The sequence below is a fragment of the Agelaius phoeniceus genome, chromosome 3, assembly GCF_051311805.1.
Source record: "Agelaius phoeniceus isolate bAgePho1 chromosome 3, bAgePho1.hap1, whole genome shotgun sequence".
Lineage (NCBI taxonomy): Eukaryota > Metazoa > Chordata > Aves > Passeriformes > Icteridae > Agelaius > Agelaius phoeniceus.
The window spans coordinates 936,885-956,432 of record NC_135267.1 but is presented as its reverse complement, the minus strand read 5'-3'; the positions used below and the strand labels follow the sequence as shown (position 1 = coordinate 956,432).

Sequence of the window (19,548 nt, the reverse complement as noted above, 5' to 3'; positions counted from 1 at the left end):
GAAAACACTCGGAACACTGGAGGGCGCTCTTAAACATGGGGGAAAGGGGGTGGATCTGAGGGAGAAGGGCCAATGGGAACAGGGAAAAGTGGTGCAGGGGAGGGGCAGCAAACCAGAAGAACCAATGGGATGATGGGGCAGGGCACTGCAGCAAGCTGGGGCCAATAGGGACTGAGAAAGGGCAGAACATTCTGGGGGATCTACATATATGGTGAACAGGGGGCTGGGCTGGGCTGGAACAACTGGGAGAACCAATGAAACTTGAAATATTAACACGTCCCTGCAGAGGCCCCAGGGAGGGAGGCTGCTCTCACCCCAACATTAGAGGGAGATTTCTCCAAGCTCTTTTCTGCCCCTGAAGGATTGAGGTCCTGTAGCCTCAGTGCTGGACTTCTGAGCCTCCACACTCCTCAATTAAAGATTTTCCAAGGGACTCTCTGAATCAGTGTCCTAAACAAGACAAAGCCCATCCCCTGGAAGTTGAAGGTTTTGTTGAAGTTCAAGGTTTTGTTGAAGCCTCTCCTAATTTTACGGAGAATTGAAAATTTCAGTCAATTCGTGGTCACTGTGCCCAGTGTGAAAAATGCATATTTTATGATTGGCTTTTCACAAATATTAAAGTGAATATTATATGTGTTATGTTAGAAAGTTATGCTGTATCAATTTTCTTAAGTAGTGTGTTAAATATAGTTTTAAGTTATAATGTTAAAATAGAAACTATGCTATGTAAGATAATTTTTTAAAAGAGAGAAATGAGGTACTCTCACTGAGATAGCAGCCACAGGACACCCAAATCTTTCAGAGAATAAGAATTTATTGCTCCCTCATCAGAAGAAACTAACTTCTTCCTGCCTTGCTCAGTCCTGAAGATGCCATCAAGATTAAGAGGAAGAAGCTGACACTGCCCAGACAGAATCCTGTGTTTGAATAGAATTTATTCATCATGTATGAGGTGTATGAATATGCAACAGGTTATTGTTTTTAAGGGTTAATCCTCTGTTAATTGTGTCCTTTTTTGGGTTTATTTTGCCCAGAAGAAGGCACCAGTCCATAACTCTTTGTTTTTATTGTCTCATATTGTCCTAATCCTAATTGTCCAAATTTTTTATTACTCTAATTATATTACTATTTTTATAACCATTTTATTACTGTTAAACTTTTAAATTCTAAAAACAAGTGATTGGCGTTTTTCGCAATGGCATTCCCCTGATTCTTACCCGTAGGCACTCGGCCTTATCGAGTGTCCAAGGCCAGGTTGGACAGGGCTTGGAGCCGCCTGGGATGGTGGAAGTTGTCCCTGCCCGTGCAGGGCTGGGATGAAATGAGCTTTCAGGTCCCTTTTCACCCCAGCCATTGTATCAACTGATGATTCAGTGACATTCAAGAGGTGCAAACATCCCTGCCCAGGGTAGGGCTGGAATCCGCCCCTCACCTTCGGGTACCTCGATTCCCACAGCCGGAACCCTGCAGTGCTCCTGCAGCCCTGGGGCTGTCACCAGGAGGGCGGGAACAGCCCCGGGAAGGTGGGAGAAGCCTCGGGAGGGTGGGAGCAGCCCTCGAAAGGTAGGAGCATCCCCAAGAGGGTGGGAGCAGCCTCAGGAGGCTGGGAGCAATCCTGAGAGGGTGGGAGCAGCCCCGGGAAGGTGGGAGCATTCCCGAGAAGGTGGAAACAGCCCCAGGAAGGTGGGAGCATCACCAAGAGAGTGGGAGCTGATCTGGGAGGGTGGGAGCAGCGTCGGGAAGGTGGGAGCAGCCTCAGAAAGGTGGGAGCATTCCCGAGAAGGTGGTAGCAGCCCCGGGAAGAATGGGAGCATTCCCGAGAAGGTGGGAGCAGCCCCATGAAGGTGGGAGCATTCCCAAGAGGGTGGGAGCAGCCCCAGCAAGGCGGGAGAAGCCCCGGGAAGGTGGGAGCATTGCCGGGAAGGTGGGAGCAGCCCCAGAAGGGTGGGAGCTGGTCTGGGAGGGTGGGAGCAGCCCCCGGAAAGTGGAAGCATTCCTGAGAGAATGGGAGCAGCCCCGGGAAGAATGGGAGCAATCCCGAGAGGGTGGGAGCAGCCTCAGGAAGGTGGGAGCAGCCCCGAGAAGGTGGGAGCATTCCCGAGAAGGTGGGAGCATTGCCGGGAAGGTAGAAGCAGCCCCGGGAAGGTGGGAGCATTCCCAAGAGGGTGGGAGCAGCCTCAGGAAGGTGGGAGCAGCCCCGAGAAGGTGGGAGCATTCCTGAGAGGGCGGGAGCAGCCCCGGGAAGGTGGGAGCAGCCCCAGGAAGGTGGGAGCATTCCTGAGAGGGTGGGAGCAGCCCCACGAAGGTGGGAGCATTCCTGAGAGGGTGGGAGCAGCCCGCGCCGCCGGCACCCGGTGCGCTGCCGAAACCCATTGTCAATGGCAATCCCTTAATTCCATTACACCTACCGCAGCAATCCGCTTAGGGGAAGCCGTGGAGAGGCTGAGGAAGGAGGAGGCATGGCTTAAATACACCTAGGCTTTATCCCGGGGGGAAGCGCACGGCCCAGGGCACGGGAGAGGCCGCGGGGCTCCTGGGCTCTGCTCAGGGCTGGCTGAGTCAAGGGGTTGAGTTAGAAATAGAATCAGTAAAGATCATATACTGTGATTAGAGCTTAACGAGGAAATCAGTCGATACCAGGTGGGGATAACTGAAACAAGGCTGGGAATGACGGGTGAGGTATTCCAAGAGTGCAGGAGCCATAAATACCTCTGGCTTCTAAGAATGAGAGGAGGTGTTGGGACTGCGAGCAGCAAGTCAAGAAGCCCGGGCAACTTGACACAGGTGAGAGTTTACCATGAGGAAGATGTCTTACTTCCTCCCCAGAAGCCCAATCACCCAATCAAAGAGGACAATTGCACAGCCATAATGGACATTCAGCTGATTGTATTACAAAGCATAAGGATTATGTATTATGCATGCTAAGAAACCTCTTGGATGTGTAAAACCTTTTCTGTATAGAGAGCAGGAGTCTGCAACTCCTTCCACATGGGTTTGGAAATGATTCCACATGCATCCAGCTCTGTAATAAATACAATGTATTGCTTCTTTTGTTACTAATAATATGATTAATTAATAACTATTTATCATAATTTTTATATTTATAAATAATTAATATAATAATAATCAATAATATAAAATATAAAAATAATCAATATTTATAATAATACTATTTATCACTGTTTATTACTATTTATTTATTATTGGTTTATAACGTTAATTAGTTGAAGAGTCGTCTGTCCGTGCATCACTGGCCACCACCAGCCTGCAGCCTCCTCCTGCACTGCTCTTGGGACAGCTTCACTCACACTGTGTCACTGCTGTCACCTGTGTCCCTCGTGCTGCTCCCCAGCCCAGCTGTTCCCTCACATCCTGCAGATGTGTTCTGAGGGCTGGAGCCCCTCTGCCATGGAGCCAGGCTGGGAGAGCTGGGGGTGCTCACCTGGAGAGGAGAAGGAGCCAGGGAGAGCTCAGAGCCCCTGGCAGGGCCTAAAGAGGCTCCAGGAGAGCTGCAGAGGGACTGGGGACAAGGTCTGGAGGGACAGGAGCCAGGGAATGGCTCCCAGTGCCACAGGGCAGGGCTGGATGGGATCTTGGGAATGAGGAATTGTGCCCTGGCACAGGGTGCCCAGCCTGGATCCCTGGCAGTGCCCAAGGCCAGGCTGGGCAGGGCTGGGAGCAGCCTGGGAGAGTGGGAGGTGTCCCTGCCCATGGAATGAGCTGATCTTGAGCATCCCTTCCCACCCAAATCACTGTCACTCGCTGGATCCATCTCTGCCCACTGCCCTCCAGCCCATTCCCTGCTCCACCTTTTCCTCTTCGCCACGTTCAGCAGAAAGAAAAGACAAACACCAGTAAAAGGTGTGGAAAATTTTATTCTTTTTACTGAACTTTATTAGTTTTCTGTTTGGCTTAAACACAATAAATATTTCAGCAGTAGCATTGAACAGACTGGAATTCACACCCACTGCAGTACCTGAACCCCCAGACCCTGGACTCTGGGAAAGCCATCGGGGCCCCTGGGATCACAGCACCTCACTGTGGGCCACTGCCAGCACCAGTGTCCCCTTCAGCACAAGGGACAGGAGCAGGAACGTGTCCCTGCTGGCAGGGAGGGATGGGGGCAGATTTTGAGGTCTCCAACCAGCTCTGACCAAATGGGCTCTGTGGGTGGTGTGGGCTGAGGCAAATTACCCCAAAAACTTCTGCTCCTGGGGCAGGGATGGATGACCCAGCCACTTCCTTGGAGAGCAGCCTGGGGACTTCTCCAGCCAGGTCTGACCACACCTGGATGGGCCAGAGGGTCTTTTCCACAAGCAAAGAGGTCAGCATAGCTCCCACTGTCACCATGGAATCACTGGGGTTGGAAAAGCCCTCTGAGCCCATCAAGTGCAACCATTCCCAGCACAACCAAGGCCAAAGTGCTGTCCCATGTCCCCAGGTGCCACATCCACAGGGCTTTGAAATCCCTCCAAGAATGGGGGCTCCACCCCTGCCCTGCACAGCTGTGCCAGGGCAGGACAGCCCTTTCCATGAAGGAATTGTTCCCAATATCCAACCTGAACCTCCCCTGGCACAGCCTGAGGCCATTTCCCCTTGTCCTGGCCCTGTCCCACCAAGAGCAGCCTCTGTGTCACCTCAGCCCCTGCTTTGACACAGCTCAGAGGTAGAGGTGGGTAAAACCAGGAGGAGCCAAGGCTGGTTTCCCAAAAGCACCCATTCCCTAGGGATTTTCCAGCTCTGTCAGAAGCAGGCGTGGATGCTGTCAGGGAAGGGTTTAGGGCCCTTACTGGATCAAACCAGCTCTGACTCCCAGCTGCAGATCCTTGACAGGCCAGGAGGTGACACCAGGCCAGCTCTGTTTAAGGAGCTTAAAGATGCTCCCAGAGCCTCCAACTTGCAGAGCACTGCTCCCAGCTCTGGCAAAGCCTTGGGGCAGGGGAAACGAGGAGAGGCAGCTGTGACCAACCAGGGCCTCCAGGAGAGCTGGAGAGAGCCTGGAGGGACAGGAGCCAGGGAATGGCTCCCAGTGCCAGAGGGCAGGGCTGGGTGGGATATTGGGAATTGGGAATTGTTCCCTGGCAGGGTGGGCAGGCCCTGGATCCCTGGAAGGGTTCCAGGCTTGGACCAACCTATCCCTGGAAGAAGAGACAACACAGCTCAGCTCTGGGGCACCAGGCAGGAGGAGCTGAGGAGCCAGGACCTGCCCTCTCCATGCCCAGGAGCACACCCCATGGGAAGGACAGAGTCCAGCCAGCACAGAACATCCCCCTCAGGGGCTGTTACCCAGGAACACTTTAATACTTAACACATGGTGGGCAATACAAGGGTTGGTTCTCAGCTGCCACACAGGGTTTGGTCTCCTTGTTTCTATTCCCCCTCTCAGAATCCAGGAGTAGAAATCACTGGATTTCTAAGAGCCAAAGGAGAACCTCCCTCCCCAGCAGTTTTCTGGGCACTGGGATGGGCTCTGCTCACCATCCCTGTCCCCATCAGGTGCAAGCCAGCTCAAACCCCAGCGCTGATTTAAGGAGATTTTTTTCTACTTTCAAGGTGCAATAAATTAAGGCACCAAAGAGCCAGAACTCCCCCAATATAAAGCCTGTGCAGAGGAAGCAGTTCCAGTTTTGGAGAGGGATGTTCTTCCTTTATACCAAGACTTAAGCTCAGACAGCTTCTCCCAGCCTCAGCAACATCCCAGTCCTCAGGGGCCAGTGATGGCCATGGGAAGAGACAGGACAAGGCAAGTGCCAGGTTTGGGAGCCCAGAGTTCAATTGGAAGCCTGAGGGAACAGCTCAGTTCTTCCCTGCTTGGGCAAACACAAAACTAGACAGAAAATCATCCAACACACACATTTTTCAGTGTTGCCAGCCCAGCTCTGCTATCTGAACAAGTCCCACAGGAAGCTGTGTCCCAGCTGAAGATTCCCTCTAATTCCTGTGCGAGCAGGACTTAAATTTTTATCTCCATAATTCTATTTCATTAAATAGCAGGATTCAAAAACTCAGGTGCAGCCCAAGTCATTTGTCCATGGAAGGTTTGGGTTTTTTGTTTTTGTTTGTTTTTTTTTTTCTGTACAACATCAGTAAAATGGATTGGAGGAAGCTACTTTATTAAATAAACTCCGAAAACCATCGGCCCCCTCTCCCAGCCCCGCCGCAGCCGTAGGGACACGTGAGATCCAGAGCCCCCCACAAGGGAGGGCAGCCCTGGCAAGGGCACAGTTTGCTCCTCACAGGCTGTACTGTGACCAGGGGCTGACCAGGGGTGACCAAGACTGACCAAGGGCTGCCCAAGCAACCCGTGAACTCACGAGCTCAACCTCAGGGCTTCCAGTCTTGGCATGACAGTGATTCCAATTTCCAAAAGAAAAAGCATTAAATAGCAGTTACACGTTGAAGGCTTCCCAGAGCAGGAAGAGGCTTCCCCTGCAGAAGGAAATGGCTCTGACCAGGCTGTCAGATGCCCCACGTTGCACAACAATCAGTGTCTGAAGGAATTTGTTCCCATGGTAGTTCCACCTGCACGATTGGCTGTGCTTGTTCTCTTCCGGATGCAGCCTTTCCAGAGCCTGGGTTTAAGCTACACTCTTCATTCAAGCACAGGTCTTCATTGAATCAAGCCAACAGGAAAGAAAATCAGCATTCAGTCTTCACCACCCCACTCGAAGAAGTCAATTATAAAAACAAATTAAAAAATAAAATCAACGCAAACACGTCTCTGACAAGTGGACAGTAAACAAAGAGATGCCTGGATGAGAGACACGCGGGTGCTGGGGACAAAGAGAGGGAGATCTGAAAGGTTCCCACCCCTGGGAGCATCCTGAAGGTGCACACACAACCAACATGGGGCTTCAGGTGCTTCTCCCAGCAGTGGAATTGCAGTTGGGAAGGGCCAGGCTGTGGAAAAGGGGCTCAGGCAGTAGGAAAGGACCCACAGAGCCAACCCATGACAGCAAATCCATGATGGTAGGAGAGGGGAGAGCTTGGCTCTGTAGTCTCAGCCACCTTCCATAGCCCAGAGCCCATTCCCAGACTGGGAACACACATGGACACACAGGAACGTGCCAGGATGTGGTCCCAGGTACCACACAACATGCAGAAGCCACATTCCCACTCCTATGGGAAATTGAGCCCTGATTTTCCAAGCCCCCCCATTTAGGATTGAACCACAAGCTTTGAGTGTCTTTTTTCCCTCCCCTTAAAAAAAAAAAAAAAAAAAAAAAGGACAACAAAGGTGCTAGCAAGTGTTTGCCCAAAAGCAGGAAGGCAGGAGAGAATGTGGCAGAACTGTCACCATCTGCTCCCAAAGTACCAGCCCAGCACAGGGGCTGTCCAGACAGCAGCACAGGGGACAGCCAGGAACTACCCCCACCACCAGGATGTCCCCCTGCCCTTGGAGGAATCAGCTGCGTTGCTTTTGGTGTCAGGCCAAGGTGCTTTGCTCAGGTAAAGCCTTTGCATCCCCAAGCAGCTTTCCCTGAGCAAGGGCCGGAGTCAGAGGCTTCTCTGGGAACATTCAGCTGGTCTAAGGTACAGTAACAGCGACCTGAAAGGCTCCTCCTCCTCCAGCTCCACCCAAAAGCCGAAGCTTGCAGGGATGGAAGAGCAGCAGGAGCCGCCCCGGCCCGGCCCCGCCCCGGCTGCAGCGGGTCCCGCGTGTCCTTGGCCCTGTCCCGAGGATAGTTTGATCTGTGGTGATGGCTGAAGTATTTACAGGTATTTGCAGCAGGTATTTACAGTCCTTCTGCAGCCCGCAGGCCGATTTTCTCCTCCTCTGCTCCCAGTCAGTCCGGAGTGGGCTTGCGTAGGGAGAAGGGCCGGATGTTGAAGTGCCTGCTCAGCTGGCTCACCTGGGGACGAGGCAGACACGGGACTGGGTTATCCTGGAGCCCGGGGGGTTATCCCAGCTCCCAGGCACGAGCAGCAGAGCAGGCAGAGCCCCAGGCCTGCTCCTTGTCCCCACCAAGCCCCTGCCAGCCACTGTGCCCAGCCCCATCCCTGTGCCCAGCACTGATTCCTCAGGGAACAGCCCTGCTCCCTTCCTAACCTTCCCAAATAACATCTGGGAGCAGGCTCACCCTCTGCTTTTCCCCTCCACAGGAGCAGGAGTTGGGAATGCTGAGCCCAGACCTGGAGGATTTTACCCTCCTCCTTCATTATTCTGTTTAAACTGATTTGATCATCTCAGATATCTCTATAAAATATTCCTGAATCCATTCAAAGTCAGAGCTGGATAATTTCCTTCCTGCAAAAGGAGGCTGAGCTTGACACAGTCAGGGCAGAGGCTTTAATCCTAATCATTCCTCCCAAATTCAGAGCAGTTTGGGATTATGTCCCAATCCCAAAGCCTTGAAAGGCTCTTCAGCTCAAAGTGAAGAGGAGCTGGCCCAGATGGGCCCTTGGAAAGGCAGAGACAGGGAAAGAGGGAGCAGAGAGGAGCAGAGCACTGGGAATCTCCCAGGAGGGCACGGGCAGGAGGATTACACCACCAGCTCAGCCCCATCTCCAGCTGTGATTCCAAGACCAAATTTATTTAAGCTTCTTAGTAATTCAAATCCTTCTTGCCCAGAAGCCTCATTACACTAATTGGAAAGACAAGGCAACCTGGCTATTACTCCTTGGCTGTAATTACAGCTGGGACACGACTCCAGAGGCTCTGGGGTGGAACTGGGGCTCTCAGGGGAAGGGGCTTCCCAAGGAGGGTGTCCCCACTCCAGCTGGGACATGTGGCCCCTTGTCCTCCTTCCTCAGCAGCTTCCCAGTGGGACTCTGGGCTTCTCCAAGCTTGTTCTCTCTGTTAATCCAAACTCAGAGCACGAGGAGGAAACCAATCCCTGGATCTGTGCACAGATGGACAGGAGGAGGGGAGGCCCTGGAGTTGCTGTGTTCCCACTGCCCCCAGCAGCAAAATCCCCACTCCAGCACCTTGGAGAGCTCAGTGGGAGACTCAGAGCCCCTCTGCAGGGCCTGAAGGGGCTCCAGGAGAGCTGCAGAGGGACTGGGGACAAGGCCTGCAGGGACAGGAGCCAGGGAATGGCTCCCAGTGCCAGAGGGCAGGGCTGGATGGGATCTTGGGAATGGGGAATTGTTGTGCACTGGCACAGGTGCCCAGAGCAGCTGGGGCTGCCCCTGGATCCCTGGCAGTGCCCAAGGCCAGGCTGGACACTGGGGCTTGGAGTAGGAGGTGTCCCTGCCATGGCAGGGGTGGCACTGGATGAGCTTTCAGGTCCCTCCCAACCCAAACTATTCCAAGATTTTGTGCTTGGTTTCCAACTCATCTGACACATCCCAGGGAAAGGACAGCCCCTGCCACATCCTGTGCAGTTCCTTTCACCCCCATGCAACCTCCCCAAGCCTCTCACAAGGAATGCACCCCAAATCCCACAGGGCTCACAGAACCATTCCCAGTTTCACACAGAGCACTCCCAGCCCCAGCCCAGCCCCAGGAGGTGTCACCTACCACGACCACTCCATAGTGGATGTGTGCCAGGGTGAGGAAGGCTGTCAGCAGGTACAGCAGGAGCGTTTCACTGCCTGGAGCCAGCCCAGACACCACCAGGAGCAGCACGGCCGCGATGGGCAGCAGCATCCAGTTGAGGGGCTGGCACCGTGTGCTGCTCATCTGGCACACGATCAGCTGGCACTGAGGGGACAGGGACAGAGCCTGAGCCTGCTGTGGCCTCTGGGAGCAACAGATTTTTGTCCCCAGAGCAGAGGGAATGGTCATTCGTATGATTTGGCACTGTTGGGGCACCTCCAATGCTGGGGGCAGCTCTGGGCCCCTCCTGACACGAGAGACCTGGAGGGGTTGGAGTCTGTCCAGGGAAGGGAATGGAGCCCCAGGAGGGGCTGAGGGAGCTGGGCAGGGAATGGAGCCCCAGCAGGGGCTGAGGGAGCTGGGCAGGGAATGGAGCCCCAGCAGGGGCTGAGGGAGCTGGGCAGGGGCTCAGCCTGCAGCAAAGGAGGCTCAGGGGGGCCCTTGTGGCTCTGCACAAGTCCCTGCCAGGAGGGCACAGCCAGGGGGGGTCGGGCTCTGCTCCCAGGGAACAGGGACAGGACAAGGGGAAATGGCCTCAGGCTGGGCCAGGGCAGGCTCAGGGTGGACATCAGCAGGAATTTCCCCATAGAAAAGTTGTTAAACATTGGAAAAGGCCCAGGGCAGTGGTGGAGTCCCATCCCTAGAGGGATTTAAAAACCCCCTGCGTGTGGGGACATGGAGCAGGGGTGACCTTGGCAATGCTGGGGGACAGTTGGACTCAGTGGTCTCAGGGGGCTTTTCCAGCCTTAACACTCCCATTATTCTACCAGTAGGCAGCTAAATTAAATTTTGACCAAAAATTTAGTCCTCCCATTTTAAGTTTATCCCCAAAAGGAGGCAGGAACTCCTTTCCCATGAGCACTTTGCTGCTCACAGCACATGTGAAAACTCAATTGAACCAATTCTCCAGTCCCTCAAGCATAAAGCAGAAGCTCTTACAGAGATGTTGGCAAAGGCTGTTCCAACCATGAAATAGAAGAGCCTGGGCTGGACCTCCAGGATGTCAGTGGGGGACAGGAAGATCCAGGTGGTGCAGAGCAGGAACAGCAACACCGGGGACACCAGGGGCAGCAGGATTTCATACACAGAGTGGTGCTTCAAGGTGTTATTTTTATAGGCCCTGAAAGACAAGCAAAGAAATGAAAATACATGGAATGACTGAGAAATCCCTGGTGCTGCCTGCAGTAGGCACCTGAAGGGGCTCCAGGAGAGCTGCAGAGGGACTGGAGTGATAGGACAAGGGGGAATGATTTCCCACTGCCACAGGGCAGGGATGGATGGGATGTTGGGAATTAGGAATTCTTGGTTGTGAGGGTGGTGAGACCCTGGCACAGGGTGCCCAGAGCAGCTGGGGCTGCCCCTGGGTCCCTGGCAGTGCCCAAGGCCAGGCTGGACAGAGCTTGAAGCACCCTGGGACAGTGGAAGATGTCCCTGCCATGGCAGGGGGGTGGCACTGGATGAATTTTCCACCTCCTTCCCACCCAAACCCTGCTGGGATTCCACAAAACTCACTTGTAGAAGTTGTAGAGGCTCATGGGCAGGGTCACAGTGAGGGCACAGGCTGGAAGAGAAAAGTGCCACGTTAGTGCCCCAGGCCAGAGGGGACACCCCAAGCACCCCGAACAGGAGGCTCTGGCTGGGCTCTGCTTTAAATTCCCTGCACCAAAAATAGCTCCTGGTGCCCCAGGAATAGCTCAGCACATTTGGAAGAAGCTGCTCTCAAGTCTGGCCCGAGAGCTGTAATTAAAAGTTAAAGTCTGCTGTAAGTTGAAGGCATTTCCATTTGAAAGGGCTGCATTAAGGAGCTCGGGTTTGTGCTTTAAACAGTGACAAAGCTTAATTATAATACAACTCTAATGAGACACGAGTGCACACTCCTCAAATGACACGGCTGGGCACAAAAGTTTTCACAAGAAAGACAATTTGCTGTTTCTCTCTCTGTGTGCAGACATTTCCAGTGGCCACATTGCCAAAAAGTTGTCATTGAAGTGGATAAATGATCCAAAGCACCCAAATAACTGAAAAATCCTGACCTAAATCAGAACCATCAACACTGTCCATGATATTCCAGCACAACTCCTTCCCTGTTTGTCCAGCAGAAGGTGTGTGAACAGAGCTGGAAATATTCCTGCTTTAATAACCCAGCTCCTCTCCCCCGTGTGGGAACTGGGCTCAATTTCCCATATAGGAAAAGCACATTCATTATTCACGTTAAGTCACACAGCTGTCAAAGGAAAGCTGGGAACATCTACCTGATAAAAGTGCAAGTACTTATTTAACACACCAATTAACTCAAAATTAAGCAATTCAAAGAACACCTGAAGGAAAATAAACTGAGCAGAACTTGTGAATTAGGCAAATGGCATTGAACAACATCAGCTCAGCTCTATCCTTTGCAGTGGCTTATTTTGACTGACCACAGGAGAGCAAGGCTGGGCCTTTATTTCAATTTTATTATTATTATTATAATGATGTAATGTTCAGGTGGGTGGATGGAGGGCAGGATCCCCAAACAGCAGAGCTCCCACCCACCTCCATGGCTGCAACCTCCCTCCCACGCAGTGTTTGGGCTCTGGGGTGAGAGGGAGCCCCAGAACAGCAAAACAAAAGTGTCCTGACCCCTCCAAACCAGCCCAAGGCTGGGGAGGCTCCATTGAGGGCCAAATCCCACCACCCCCTGCACACTGGGCTTCATCCCCTGGAAACTCTGGGTTTACCACACCGGTTTTACCCCCAGGCTCTCACTGAGGACAATCTAAGCTTGTCTGGAGTGAAGTCAGCCCAGAGAGAGCAGAGTTAAGTTCTCCAAAATAACTCTGCAGGAGACAGCCCTGTTTTGAAATCCTGGGAAAGGTTTTCGGGCTGTGAGAACACCCTCAATTAGTCACTTCAACAACAGCCCGGGGGCAGCAAACAGAGCAGTGTTAGCAGGTCATTAGCAGGGGGTTTGGGAAAAAGGTGAAGTTTAAAAGACAGGCTTCAACATGGAGTTTCTTACCAATAATCATTGCAGTGAATAGGTCTCTATATAAGAAATTAAACAGGAAAGGTGCATACCAGGCCTCAACTCCCACAAAGGCTGTCACTATGTAGACAATTGAAATGGTCTGAAAGAAAGCACAGGACAAGCAGGGGTGAGAAATGAGATGGGGGCAAGTCTGGCAGCACCTGGCTGGCAGCACCTGGGCTGGCAGCACCACACGTGTGCCAGGCAGCTCCAGGGAAAGGCAGCTCTAAACCAGGACACGTTCAGTCCTACCCACCAGCAGGAAGGAGAAAAATAAAACAAATCCACAAATACCCCATGTTACCAGGTGTAGGAAGGGCAAGCTGCTGAGCAGGGATTGAATTGGGAAGTGCCCATGCCCTGGGATGGCACTGCTGGGGCACCTCCAGGGCTGGGGGCAGCTCTGGGCCCCTCCTGACACGAGAGACCTGGAGGGGCTGGAGCTGGGCAGGGAATGGAGCCCCAGGAGGGGCTGAGGGAGCTGGGCAGGGAATGGAGCCCCAGCAGGGGCTGAGGGAGCTGGGCAGGGAATGGAGCCCCAGGAGGGGCTGAGGGAGCTGGGCAGGGGCTCAGCCTGGAGCAAAGGAGGCTCAGGGGGCCCTTGTGGCTCTGCACAAGTCCCTGTGAGGAGGGGACAGCCAGGGGGGGTTGGGCTCTGCTCCCAGGGAACAGGGACAGGACAAGGGGAAATGGCCTCAGGCTGGGCCAGGGCAGGCTCAGGGTGGACACCAGGAGGAATTTCTGCATGGAAAGGGGGCTCAGGCCTTGGCAGGGGCTGCCCAGGGTGGAGTCTCATCCCTGGAGGAATATAAAAACCACGTGGAAGTGGCACTTGGGGCCATGGGGCAGTGGTGGCCTTGGCAGTGCTGAGGACATGGCTGGACTCGATGGTCTCAGAGGGTTTTTCCAACCTCACTGATTCCATGAGGAGGATATGACCAGGAGCTGCAGGAGAGATGCCCTGGCACAGCCTTGAACTCTCAAGGTGACCACAGCACAGGTTTTACACAAGTTGCAGTGACCCTGGAGGGGTCATTCAGGGACTCTTCCTTATCCATCAGCTGCTGGATTACAGGGAGAAGCTCACCAGGGCTATTTCAGCTTTAATAGTCCCCTGAAGCTGGGTGGAACACGCTGCTCTGCCCTCCACCCCTGCCTTTCTCCAGCAGGCAGCTCAAAGACCTGGGTTAAGCAACATTTTGGGAGAAAGGATCAGAGTACAGTCAGGGACCAGCTCTGGTCTCCTTGTAGTAGGAGAAATGATTATTCCAATTAATGCAGCTGCATTAATTGAACTCTCCTTCCAACTCGCTGCATTTCCCACCCAGCACCTGACAAACCAGAGGATAAATAAATGGACATAAGATAATGAGTTAAAAGGAAGAAGCTTTTTTAAAATGAGGGTGATTGCCCAGAGAAGCTGTGGCTCCCTCATCCCTGGAAATGTCCAGGGCCAGGCTGGACAAGCTTGGAGCCCCCTGGGCTGGAGGAAGGCACTGCCAGCAGTCCAGGTGAGCTGCCTCACCCCCAGGTCCCAGTTCTCTTCAGGAAGAGCTTCCTGCAGAGAATTCCTTAAGGAGGGATGGACACACCAACATCCCAAAGGGTCCATCACCATCAGTCTCAACACCCACTGCCCAGGGACCATGGTCTGGAGGGGGCACCGCCCCAGGAATCTTTGCTTCAGGAACAGCAATTAACAAGCCAATTACCTCTGCTGAATTTTTGAAATTTTGGTACTACCCAGATCCTGGTAAGTACCAAAAGGCATCCCAAACCTCCAGGCTTTACCCACACTGGTACCATGTAGAGAACTACATAAAGCACCAATTCCAGTGGGCAGAAGATGCAGGAAGCAGGGAGAGGAGAGCCAAAGCCACGTCCATCCTTCCAGCCTTGTTTGTCATGGAGACTCCACGTCCATGGACATACTCCATGCCTGACAAGGCTTTGGATCCACAGCAGAACACATCCCTCAGCGGGCAGCACTGCACCCCGCAGCTTCCAAGGGCGTGAACTCACCACCTGGCTGACGTCATATCCCCAGGGCAGGAAGAGAATCCCTGTGTTATACTTCTCCCAGTGGGAGAGGATGAAGGAAAACAAGACCACCCAGAGCAGGAGGTAGAGCACGAAGACGCTGACGCCGGTGGAGCCGCGGCCGAAGGTGGAGTAGACGGTGACCACAAAGTACACGCAGGCCCAGCTGTCCAGGCCGTGGTCAAAGAGCTCTCCCAGGGGCGTGCTGGAGTTGGTCCGGCGTGCCTGCTTGCCATCAACACCATCTGGCAAGAGGGAGACAGAAATGGATGATGTGGTAAAGTCTTTGAGCCAGGTCTTAGGAGCTCTCGGAGAAATACATCACACCTGAGGTAGCTCAGCTACCCAGAACGGCAGAAAAATCAGCAGGATGGCTTCTGAGGTGGTGTTGGAAATAGAAAAAGGTTTAATAAAAGGCAAATTAACAAAGCTCTTACAGAGAAAAAATGAGCTGGAGGCAAGAGGTTCTTGCTCCTGCTAAAATACCCCACAAAAGCGATTATTTCCTTTGTTCTCTTCTTTTTCTAGTGAATTAACCAGGTGGGACCTCTTGGCCTCTGTCTAATCGGACAGCCCCAGGTCTGAGCTGAAGTCCCAAAGGTCCTATGAGGTGTCTTTGTACCAAATTGGGAGAAAAACTTCTGGGCTTTTTGCCTTTTTAAGCAGATAAAGAATAATTCAGTCACTCCATCAACAGGGGGCACATTCCTACACATGGAGCTCTCCTGGACACTCCACACAAAGCAAAGGGCCAGAGAACAGCAGCTTTCCCCACCTCCACCCTCAATCAGTGAGGGGACTTCCCATCCCTGCTCCATGGCAGGCTGGAAAATGGAACAGCCTGATGAAATTTTATTTATTTCCTTGTATTTCCTTTCTATTCCTTAAGGCAGCCTCTTCCTGTGCCTAAGGGAGGTCCAAGAGAGCTGGAGAGGGACTTGGGACAAGGGATGGAGGAAGAGGACACAGGGAATGGCTTCAAAGTGGAAAAGGGGAAATTGGGGTGGGATATTGGGGAGGAATTCTTGGCTGTGAGGCTTTGGCACAGGTTGGCCAGAGAAACTGTGACTGCCCCTGGGTCCCTGGGAGGGTCCAAGGCCAGCCTGGATGGGGGTTGGAGCAACCTGGTGTCAGATTAGGCATGTTTACATAGGCGTGTTTTGATTGTTTACAAACAAATGCATACTGTGTGAACCTTTATCAGACTTCAAGAATTCTCTACAAATTCATTTCCTACATTTGGGATAGTGGAAAGTGTCCCTGCCCACAGCAGGAGGTAGAACTAGAGGATTTTGCAGGTCCTTTCCAACCCAAACCATTCTGGGATGATCTGATTATTTAGAGCAAATCTAAGACAGAGTTTCACAGTTCACCTCAAAGTCAGTTCCAGTATCCTCCTTTCCCACCAGATGCTCTGGGACAACTTCCTTGTCTCCAAATTGCAAAGCAGCTCCCAGAAACTGCTGGGAGCACAGAATGTAACACTTCCCATGGGGAGAGAGGGGACAACACAAGCACAGCACGAGTGGGTGACCCTGAGAACTCTTACCTAACGTGTAGGCCATGAAGTTGAGGAGCCCCACCACGATCCACACGCCGTTTGGAACGTGCTGGTGATCAGGAGCTGCAGGGATCAGACAGAGCAGAGTCAGGACAGTTCAGGATGTGCTCCCTGAGGGTTTCTTTTGGCCCAAAAAGCACAGCCACAAGGACTCAAACAGCGAATCTGGGATGTGAGCTTTGCAGGATGTGATGGCAGAGCTGCCCCATAACAGCTCATGAAACCAGGTCAGTGAGGACTTTGCCTTTCAGGATATGTTTGTCCTTTGCTCCCAGCTCCCCAAAATCATGGGATCTGAGACCTGGGGCCAGTTCTGCAGTGCCACTGCAGGCACTGTGTGTGCAGAGGACACTCCTCAGTCACTGGCTCACAGAGCATCCAGGGCAGGCTCTTGGATGTGGCAACTCCCTGCCCCCGCAGGAACATGCCAGGATTCCCCACCCAGTCTCCAGTCCCATCCTGCCAATGGAAACCCAGCTCTTCCCTAGCAGCACCTCCACCTCCTCCAGCAGGGCTGGGGCAGCCAGCCAGCAGAGCTGGCTGCACCTCACCCCATACCCACACTCGTGCACCAAGGCTTTGTGAAATTTCCTGGGATCACACACCTTCCATTTCTCCTCTGATGGACAATGTTTGATTTTGTATCATGAGAAAAATGGAATGAATGTGAACATGATCCAGATTCAAGCTACCACCCAAAATAAAATCTAATTTGGGACTTTCAGCATGCTGATTAATACCCACACTGTGTTGGTTGTGGTAGAAGCAGGGTAACAGCCCATTCTTCTTGCCCAGCACCTTTCTCCCCTGTTAATATTTATTTCCTAATGGATCTCATGGTAGGCTGCCACCAGGGAGCCCAAAGAGAAGGGCAGGAGGAGGCATGGATCCTTGGCACAGGGAGGGCACAGGGAGGCCTCCTGGGGGAACAGTGACCCTGTGAAATGTCACCTCCTGTTTCCTTCCAGCAGCAAAGGGAGGGAGGGCATCACATCTGCAAAGCCATCCAAGGAGGAGAGAAGGCACAAAATTCTGGAGCAGCACCAGGAAAAGTTCTCTCTCCAAGCAGGACATGCAAAACATGTATGTGAAAGGGTCCCAAGCCATGAGCTTCTCCATCCTTCCAAAGGCAATTTTTGAGAGGCTGGGAGAGTTGGGGATGTCCTGCCTGGAGAAGAGAAGGCTCCAGGGAACTCTTAGAGTCCTTCCAGGGCCTAAAGAGCCTCCAGGAGAGCTGGAGAGGGTGAGACAAGGGCCTGGAGGGACAGGATAAGGGGGAATGGCTTTCCATTGCCAGAGGGCAAGATTAGATGGGACACTGGGGCTTGGAGCAACTTGGGATAGTGGAAGGTGTCTCTGGCCCTGGCAGGAGGTGGGACTGGATGGGCTTTAAGGTTCCTTCAACCCAAACCATTGTGGGGTTCCATGATTCTGGATGTCTGATGTCCTGGGGGTTTTCACCTTGAGCTACTGACAGCTTTTGTTCTCATGGCTCATGGACCTTAACAGCCCAAACCCTGGCCAACAGCCACAGGTGTCACCTGAACCTTCACCAGCTTTGACTTGTCTACCCATAAAGGCAATCCCAAGAAAGCAGGATTGGTGCCATGTAACTGTTTTGGTGATGGGCCCAGTTTAGAACTCCACAAACTCCCCTGAGCAACCTAAACCAGATGTGGCAGGGTCTAAGGGAGAGAAAAACATGGAGGAGAAGCTCCTGAGAATTTATCACACTGCATTAATCCTTTCCCTGGGACTCCTCCATGTGCAAAGGAACACGACTGAACTATTGGATTCGCAGGCAGATGAACATGGGGACTGTTAGAAAAGTTTAAAGCTGTGAATGGTGAAGCTCAGAAAGAGGATTTGGCCTTGTTAGTCTGATGTGCTGCTGGTTTTGCCAAGAGGGGAATGAGCTGGGACAGGAAGAACAAGGCTCTACCTGCTGATTTCAGGGAAGCAGCACTTCCTAACATTTTCCTGTTGGATTTTCAAACACGAGCACTGGGTTGATTGCTCTGCAGGCAGAGCCAATTCCAGCCCAAGATTCCAGGTGTCTCCTCCTCCCTGTCCCACCCACTGGCAGCCAGGAGCACCTTTCCCTGGCAGCCAGAGGGAAGGTGCCACACCTGAACAAGTCCTTGTCACAAAACCCAGCGAGTTCAATCCCCTCCTCTGTCCCAGTCACTTTGGGAAGGTTCAGACCCAGAGGCCTCACCAATTCCCAGCAGAGGAGGTGACACAGATTTCCCACCTGACCAGGAACATGCAGCCTTACCAGAAGCATAAAAGTCAGGGTCGAAGTATGCCATGAGGAAGAAGTTGAAGACAAGCAGCAGGAAGCCAGAAAACGTTATCAAATTTGGGGCCAGCCAGGTAGGGAAGATCTATGGGAAAGCAGCAAAAGAACAGATGAACTCATTAAAACATGGACTGAGGAGCAGGTGCTGCTCCAGCCATGGTTGCACTGTCTGGGTGTTAGACAACACTGCCAGGAGCAGCTGCAGCATCCTGGGGCAGCAGGAAGCGTGGGGCTGGGATGCACAGGCATTCAGGGATTGGGGGCAGGCTGCAGGCTGCCCCTCACTCATTAGTGGCACCACAAAGGAAGCAGCTGATGGTGTTACAGAGCTGAGCTGGGCTGTGCTGTCCTGCTCAGGGTGGGACAGGGACTCACCTTCACGATGGCGTTCCAGAAGGGATGCATCACATACAGGGACAGGGGGTTGCTGTCCACGGCGCTGTACTGGGAAAGGGAAACAAAAACCAACAGTTAGGGCTCCAGCAACCTGCAGAAACAGCCAGACATCTGGAATCTTCTGAGCCACATCTGTGTGGAACCCCCACAGGGCTCCTGATGCACCCCCCGCCCTTTGGAAATGCCAGATCCAGCTGAGTGGACACAAGCAAGGAGCAAAATGCTGATCCTTTCAACTGCTTCCAACTGCTCTGTCCCACCTGGGTGAGGAGAAATGCTCTGGGTCCTACCCCCCAACAGTGCCATCTGTCACCTCTGGAAATTCCAACTCCAGCTCTCCGAGTGGACACAAGCAAGGAGCAAAATGCTGATCCTTTCAGCTGCTTCCAACTGCTCTGTCCCACCTGGGTGAGGAGAAATGCTCTGGGTCCCCCCAGCAGTGCCATCTGTCACCTCTGGAAATGCCAGATCCAGCTGAGTGGACACAGGCAAGGAGCAAAATGCTGATCCTTTCAGCTGCTTCCAACTCCTCTGTCCCACCTGGATGAGGAGAAATGCTCTGGGTCCCCTCAAAAGTGCCATCTGTCACCTCTGGAAATGCCAGATCCAGCTCTCTGAGTGGACACAGGCAAGGAGCAAAATGCTGATCCTTCCAACTGCTCTGTCCCACCTGGGTGAGGAGAAGTGCTCTGGGTCCTACC

The 19,548-nt window shown here is 52.9% G+C and overlaps 1 protein-coding gene across 2 annotated transcripts in view; it reads right to left on the bottom strand.

The window, feature by feature from the left end:
- Positions 1–3,855: 3,855 nt before the first annotated feature.
- The window catches only part of SELENOI (selenoprotein I), a 31,690-nt gene continuing 15,997 nt past the window's right edge, over positions 3,856–19,548 (bottom strand). The window contains exons 2-10 of one of the 2 annotated variants that reach the window (XM_054652981.2): positions 18,827–18,895; positions 18,428–18,536; positions 16,138–16,212; positions 14,571–14,833; positions 12,540–12,648; positions 11,054–11,102; positions 10,481–10,661; positions 9,464–9,646; positions 3,856–7,853 (exon numbers count right to left, since the gene is read on the bottom strand). In XM_054652981.2, the coding sequence (XP_054508956.1) occupies positions 7,737–7,853; positions 9,464–9,646; positions 10,481–10,661; positions 11,054–11,102; positions 12,540–12,648; positions 14,571–14,833; positions 16,138–16,212; positions 18,428–18,536; positions 18,827–18,895 (1,155 nt within the window). In that variant the 3' untranslated portion in view covers positions 3,856–7,736. The remainder of the gene's footprint in view (positions 7,854–9,463; positions 9,647–10,480; positions 10,662–11,053; positions 11,103–12,539; positions 12,649–14,570; positions 14,834–16,137; positions 16,213–18,427; positions 18,537–18,826; positions 18,896–19,548) is intronic. The other variant, XM_077176414.1, reaches the window with a different exon arrangement.